Source organism: Myotis nattereri, assembly GCF_964212035.1.
Source record: "Myotis nattereri genome assembly, chromosome: 5".
In the NCBI taxonomy this organism is placed as follows: domain Eukaryota; kingdom Metazoa; phylum Chordata; class Mammalia; order Chiroptera; family Vespertilionidae; genus Myotis; species Myotis nattereri.
In genome coordinates, this window is record NC_138080.1 from 89,782,986 (window position 1) to 89,790,482 (window position 7,497).

Sequence of the window (7,497 nt, forward strand, 5' to 3'; positions counted from 1 at the left end):
TCAGATCCGGTGGGACATCAGTCTGGTGTTGAGTTTACGGAAAAAGGATCGCAGCTTGCAAATCTTGCATTTTTTCTTGCGGCGCCCCCGGGAGAGGCTTCGAGACCTGGCTTCCTCCTCCTCCTCCTCTTCTTCCTCATCACTGGCCCAAGGCCCCCAAGCACCCCCATTAAAGTCAGGATGGGCCCGGGGATTCTCAGCCGGGTAGCGCACAGGGATGGCTGTGCGGTTATAGTCCACCAGGCGGGCCAGCAGGGCGCGGACCACGTCTGGCCTCTGGCCAGCGAGGTCCTCCCGTTCGTAGGGGTCAGCGCTGATGTTGAAGAGCCACACAGCCTGGCGGGCACTGGCCATCCGCTCCAGGTTCCACCAGCTGCCTGGGAAGGCGGCCAGTGTCTGCGGTGGGATCCAGTCGCCATAGCCCGGGTCTCCCGTCAGCAACTTCCACTCGCCCACACGGATGGCAGCCTGCACAGCAGTGTTCCAGATGCCGAAGCCACCCTCCAGGGAGCCGTGCCGGGCGTGGTTGTAGAGCGGGTCAATGTTGTGCAGGATCTCCGTGCGTGGCGAGGCCCGGCCCTCGCTGATGGCTGGCCACACGTCATAGCCATCTAGCCCATCGGCCACAGAGACAGTGCCACCTGCCAGACCCACCAGGGTTGGGTACCAGTCAGTGATGTGCACCAGTGCCCGGCTGGTCCGTCGCTTTCGCTTGAGTAGAGGGCTATGGACAAAGCCCAGGCCCCGCACACCACCTTCCCAGTAAGTGCCCTTGCGTCCTCGCAGCGGCCAGTTGCTGCCCCCGGAGAAGGTCTGGCCGCCATTGTCACTGGAGAAGATGATGACACTGTTGTTGTAGAAACCATAGCGCTTCAGGGCCCAGGTGATATTGCGCACGGCCTCGTCCATGCAGGTCACCATGGCTGCGTATTTCCGCCGGGCCACGTTGCCCATGGAGCGGTAGCGGTACAGGTACTCACGGGGGGACTGCAGGGGCGTGTGTACTGCCTGGAAGGCCACGTAGAGGAAGAGGGGCTGCCGGGGGCTGTGGCTGGCTAGGATGTGGCTGACGCGCTGGGCATAGAGCATGGTGGAATACTGGCCACTGAGCCCCCAGGCCACATTCTCGCCCTCGTGCAGGTCAAAGCCACACACCCCGGGGCCATCGCAGTTGTCGTAGGTGTAGTAGTCCACATTGCCCGTGAGCGAGCCCAGGAAGGTGTCAAAGCCCCGGCGGGTGGGCAGGCACTCCTTCCGGTAGAAGCCCAGGTGCCACTTACCCACCATGTGGGTAGAGTAACCTGCCTCCTGCAGCTTCTGGGGCAGCGTCACCTGGTCCAAGGGCAGGCAGTTGGGCTGCCGAGGGCGGATGATGGAGTGCTGAAGTCCCGTGTGGATCTGGTACCTGGTGACAAGAGCAGAGGGCACAGAAGGCACAAAGTGAGCAACAAACCACTGCCCTGGCCACCCAACCCCCATACTCACCCTGAAGTGGGCTCTGGTCCCAGCGTTACGAGCATGCATAGTAATAGTAACCAGCAGGTAGTATCCAATGTGCTGAGCACTTCAAATGCATTATCTCTTTGAATCATCAAACTCAACCGAAGCGGATATTATTACCACTTGAGGAGACTGAAGCTCAGAATGGTTAAGCCACTCTCCCAAGATAGCACAGCTAGGAAGCTGGGGAGTTAAGCGTCAAACCCAGGTTCATCTTAACAACAAAATAATAATAGCTAACACAAGTACTCACTATGTGCTCAGTACTGAACGAAGCCCCTGTATGAATTATCTCACCAAATCCTAACTGCAACCTAGGAGGTACAGATCATTATTTTCCCATTTCCCAAATAAGGAAACTGAGGCTCAGTAAAATAAATCACTTACCCAGTGATTCATACAATTAGTAACTGGCGTTGGGATTTGTATCCCTGGCAGTCTTTAGAGACTTCGGAGTCCCTAAGTTCTAAGCCACTAACTTGCTATGGGGCCTAGAGAAGTCCTGCTCTCTTGGGCATACTCCTACTCACTCTTCAAAGCCCAGCCCAAAGTCTCCCAATGTAAAGTCTCTCACAAATCTTTCAAAAACTGAGTCACTTTTGCTTCTGAGTTCCCTCAGCATTTATTACCCATGACCACTGTCACACTTGGCCATGAGATTCTACTCAGTGTACATACTCAACTCTGTATTCCTAGCACTCAGGTGGTATTTATATTTATTTATTTATTTTTGGTGCCCGTGACTGGAATCGAACCTGGGACCCTTCAGTCCACAGGCCAACGCTCTATCCACTGAGCCAAACCAGTCAGAGCTCAGGTGGTATTTAAAGAAACACTCAATTACTTATGGAATAAAAGAATGATACTCACAGGATTTAGAGTCAGAAGGTACCTAAGTCATCTTCTAGCTCAGTCGCCTTGTCTTTAAAAGGAACTAAGATCTAGAATAGGGGAAGGGCCTTCCCAAGGTCGTTCATTAGTCAGGGGCAGAACCAGGACTTGAACATAAATACAAACAGAGTCCAAGCACAGACTCTTTTCCAGCAAACTAGGCTGCCACTTGCCTGCCCTGTTTGCTCATGTGCAGGAGTGAGTTGGTTGAAATGGAAGATCTTTACAAGTCTTTCCAGCCCTTCCCAGGTAGCTCAGTTGGTTAGAGCATCGTCCTGATATGCCAAGGTTGTGGGTTTCATCCCTTGGGCAGGAACATACAAGAATCAACCAATGAATGTATAAACAAGTGGAACAACAGATCCATGCCTCTTTCGCTCTCTCTCCCTTCCTCTCTCTTTTAAAATCAATGAAAAAAATCAATAAATAAAAACATTTCAGTTCCCAAACTCTATGAGACTAGTTCTTCTGTGCCTGCCTGTAAATTCATGTGGCCCCCCTGGATCTGGGTCACTTACAAAGGCTAACACCCTGAGGCAAAAGCAAATGGTTAGCCTGCATTCCTCATTGCTCATTCATTCATTCAAATCTGTGGTAAAGGCCCTCATGTGATCTGCTTATGGGGTCTTGCCTTTACTCAAGTCCTAAAAGTCCAGAGTAAATAAGAAGCCTGGAACTTCACAGGAGTATTAGAAGCCCACACCTCTCACCCCCTTTTCCCTGGGGTATCCAAACTAAGTCAAGACTTGAATAATTGACACTTTTAACCCAGGTACTGGGGGAGTGGGGGAGGGATCTGTTTTGGTTTCCTTATCTTATAGCTGTTATTATTAGCTATCATTAGCTACTACTGCCATTTTTTATTTTAAAGAGAAAGGAAGAGGGAGAGAAAGAGAGAAACATTGATGTGAGAGAGAAACACCAATCAGCTGCCTCCAGTACGCACCACAACTGGGGATCAAACCTGAAATCCGGGCATGTGCCCTGACTGGGAAGCAAACCTGTGACCTTTCAGTTTATGGGACGGCACTCCAACCCACCAAGCCACACCAGCCAGGGCTACTGCCATTTTTAATACTATATGCCACATACATTATTTCACTTAATCCTCAAAAAATCCTACAGGAAAGACTATTATGACCTTCATTCTACAAATGATAAGACTGAAGCTCCCAAAAGTGCAGCCACGGGCCCAGACAGCTGGCAGTGGAGCTGAGCTTTGAACCCAGTGTATGCAACTCATGCTCAAAATTTCTCGGCGATGCGGCCTCTGCAGACCTCAGCCGAGCTAATGAATGATTAGAGTGGGTTAGAGGCCAAGCCTCTCTTTCTAGGGGCTGAGCACCATGGAGCACTGTTGTATAAAGTGGGTGGGCCGGCTCAGAGTCCCTGAAGCTCATGTGCAAGTGAGTAACATGAGAAACCTTGGCTCTCTCCAGCTTCACCAGACACGACTGGACTTATTAACAAACACTAATGAGAGTCGTCAGCATCAGTCAGATGGAGCCAGCTGCAAGGGGCGGAGGGCGCTGCCCAGCCACGCTCAGCTAACTTCACCGATCAGGGGGCTGGAACGCTGCCCTGCTGGCTGCTCATTCCCCTGCTTACACCAACATCACCTCTTGGGACAGAAACGCTAACTTGTGCACAACTCCCGAGAACACAGATTCCTCCTCCCTCTGCTGGAAGTTAGTCACCATTTGGTCTTCACCACCACTGCCACGCGCACCACATACAGTGGCCCCTCTTCCTCCCGTTCTCTCTCTCTGTTCTTGGATGGAAATGCTGAGTGCCAGGAAGAAAAGGCAGCTATCGGCCCCTCAGCCCCTCTCATACAGACCCCAAAGTCGGTACAAGCATGAACGAGTTGGGTCTTGCCTGACTCCATGCCTCAGTTTCCCCCATCCAGGAATCAGGGAGATTACCGCTCTGGTTCCCGAGTTCACACTAGTGGCTTTTGGGTGGAACTTGGGAGAAAGCAGGCTTTGGACCCCATCCAGGGAGGATTAGCTTCAGCCTTGCCAAAGGATTTTCTCTTAAGTGGCCAGAGTTTGCTTTCCACACCCCTACGTCCTGTTCCCCTGCTCTTTTAATCCTGTAGTCCTGCCACCTTGCCTGTGGACAACTCCTTAAGAGAAAGCAGCAGGTCTCCTTGGGACCCCCAGCCAAAGTGGGAGGCTTTTGCATATGAAAAAACAGATGTTTGGAGAAATTAAGTAACTAGCCTAAGGCTACCTAGGTCCTGGCATCCTGTGTGTGTCTTTCACCTCCACCTATCAATTCTTTGGTTTCTTCCCAATATAGTCATCAGTTTGGGGATTCGAATCCCTCCAGTGACATAGAGGCTGCCATACACTGACAGCCAAGCAGGTTACACGAAATCCATTCCATCCTTACCACTGTTTCTCCCGATAAAAACTGTTCTTCACCCCATTTTATGGGCAAGAAAACTGAGGCTTGGAGATATTAAGTAATTTGTTCAGGGCCTCAGGGCATGTAAACAGGAGCACCATTCAGACCTAAGTGTCAGAGGCTGTCACTCTCCTCTAACGAAGGGTGACCAGATGTCCCCTTCACATGGTGTGGAGTGTGAGTGTCCTAGAACACCGGAGGGAGAAGACCTCAAAGATGATCCAACCCCGTCAGGGTACAGGCAGGGCAACTGAGGCCCAGAGAGGGCAAAGGATTTACTAATGATCACACAGCTAGCTGGAGACAGAATTGGCCAGGAGCCCTGGTTTCTCGGGTCCCAGAGGGGCGACTGTAAATGCCGGGGAAATCTCCGACTGGGTTTATTTGGGACTTGGACTGCCGGCGGCCTGAGCCATGCCTACCTGCCCGTGAGAAGTTGGCTCCGCGAAGGCGTGCAGATGGGCTGGATGTAGTAATTCTCCAACTTGACACCCTCGGCGGCCAGACGGTCCAGTGTAGGGGTCTCAATATCTGAGCCATGGTAGCCCACGTCGTGGTAGCCCTGGTCGTCGGTAAGGATGAAGATAATGTGGGGAGGCTGGGGTGGAGCGACGGAGGGCTGCTCGCTGGCCTCACTGGGGCCGTCAGCCACCAGACTCGGCTTGGTCCAGTCCCAGGACAGGTAGCCGAAGCTGAGCAGGCTGACCAGCGAGAAGCCAGTAAGGGCGTGCATCGCCAGGCCGGCCGGTGCGTCCCGGCGCGCAGCGCTCCCCAGGCCTCACCGCCGAGCGCGCCCAGGGCGCACGGCCCGCACGCCCGCCGGCCGCCGGCCCGGACGATGCAAAGCGCTTAGCGCCCCCGGGGGCGGCCGGGCGAATTTTCTGGGACTGGAGACCGGACGGCAAGGCCGGACCTGCGCGGCCGCAGCCGGGCGCTCTGGGGAGGTCAGACCCGCGCCCAGCTGTCTCCTGCCGCCCTCTCGCCCGCCCTGTGCCGCCCTCGTTCCCTCTCCCCCAGCTCAGCCAGGCCAGCCTGAGACGCGGCGTGGTGACTTCCAAAATGTGCTCTCCACCATCCTCGGACTCTCCTCTCCTTCTAGCCCTCGATTTCTCCCGCCTCCTAATTTCTCTCGCCTCTGCTTTCCCTTTCTCCTCCCCCCGACCCTCCAGCCCCAGGCCCGGCCTCTCGCCCCGCCCGGAGTCTCGAGAACAGTTGGCCTCCCCGCAGGAAGGTGGGCAGGACCCCAGCGGGGAAGGGGAGGGGGGTACGGGTAGGGCGGGTCTGGGGTTGACACCGCCAGAGAGAATGAGAAAAAGTTGTAACATCTGCCGGCGGAGCTCCAGGTGGAGGGGCGGACGCCGGGAGGCGGCTCCGCCCCCGGGCGGGAAGCCCAGGCCCGCTGGGCCCTGCAGCTTCAGCGCCCGCCCTCGCCCCGGGACTGGGGAAAGGAGGGAGGGGGCTTCTTGGAATTCGATGGAACCGCCCCGGCATGGCCCGGTCTGACATTCCTCGATTATGGAGTCTTGGCGTCTCTGAATTGCCCGCCCTAGAAGGACGCGCCTAATTTTCTGTTCCAACCGGGTCATCCACAGTGAGAGAAACTGAGGCCCTGCGATGGGTGGGAACTCTTCTAAGTCACGGAACAAGGTAGTGGCTTCTTCCCTGGGGCTCACCGTGGCTGTTTGAGTGGCAGCAGAGAGAGCAGTGGAAAATAGGAGATGACTTTGGCAAGCACCAGGGGCTGGAAATCAGGAAACTAGGTTTTGGCCTTGCCAGCTTCCCTCTCCTCAACCCCTCCCCCTCCTCATTCTGCAATTCACAACTGGAATCTTAGAATGCCGCGGCGCTAGAAGCCACAGGGCAGGGGTTACTGTATACATCTTGTACCCACAGGATCTAGAAGTTCCATCAGTATATGTAACATGCGTGAATGAATGGATGAATGGGCCTCAAGGGTCGTCCATGCCAACTCCCACCCAAGAAAATCTCCATTGCCTGGAAAGCAGGGGGCCCGTTGTATGGCGGAGAAAGGCAGTGGAAGAACGTGAACCAGCGCGTCTGGATCTTCTGATTTTTTTTTTTTTTAAAGGAAACCCAACTGTAGTCTATTATGAGAAATATTCCAGGTGTTACGTGCTAGTACCTGATTTCAAGCCAAATTTAAACACCATGCAGGCCAAATCAAACCTATTTGAGGACTATTTTAGGCCATTGGGTGCCCAATTGCAACTTTTGGATTGTTTTCCAAATGTTTACTCAACTACATTTTTAAATGAGAGAACTGAATTAAACAACACCAATTAGGTTTCTTTACCACCAGGACTGCAAAGGTCTAACATGCTAATCTCCAGGAGGGAGGCTGGTGAAGCTGTATTTCTCAGTCTCATGTGACCGAAGACCCCCTTTTTCACAGAGCCTCTCCAAGAGCCAGTGTCTTGTGAACTCTGGGAAACAAAGACTGCCCAGGTGTGTGTCTTCCCTTCTAGCGCCTTCCCCCTGCCAGTGTTCTGTCGAGATCCCTCCCACTTCCTTAGAACCACGGTGTGTGGGGAGAGACACCATTCCTCCAAAATAGTCGATCTGCATTTGGAAATGAGGGCTGCGTGGGGCCGCTGCTCCTGTTTGCTCAAAGGCCCATATTTAGGGTGACCAGATTTATCAAAAGGGAAAACTGAGCCTGTTCCTGCACAAGAA

General features: G+C 53.7%; 1 protein-coding gene across 1 annotated transcript; it reads right to left on the bottom strand.

Annotated features, from left to right (window-relative positions):
• ARSI (arylsulfatase family member I) lies at positions 1-5,536 on the bottom strand (the record flags this gene model as incomplete). Its single annotated transcript, XM_081092357.1, has 2 exons — positions 1-1,405; positions 5,226-5,536. The coding sequence occupies 2 exons, from the start codon at positions 5,534-5,536 to the stop codon at positions 1-3; spliced, it is 1,716 nt and encodes a 571-aa protein (XP_080948483.1).
• Positions 5,537-7,497: the final 1,961 nt, after the last annotated feature.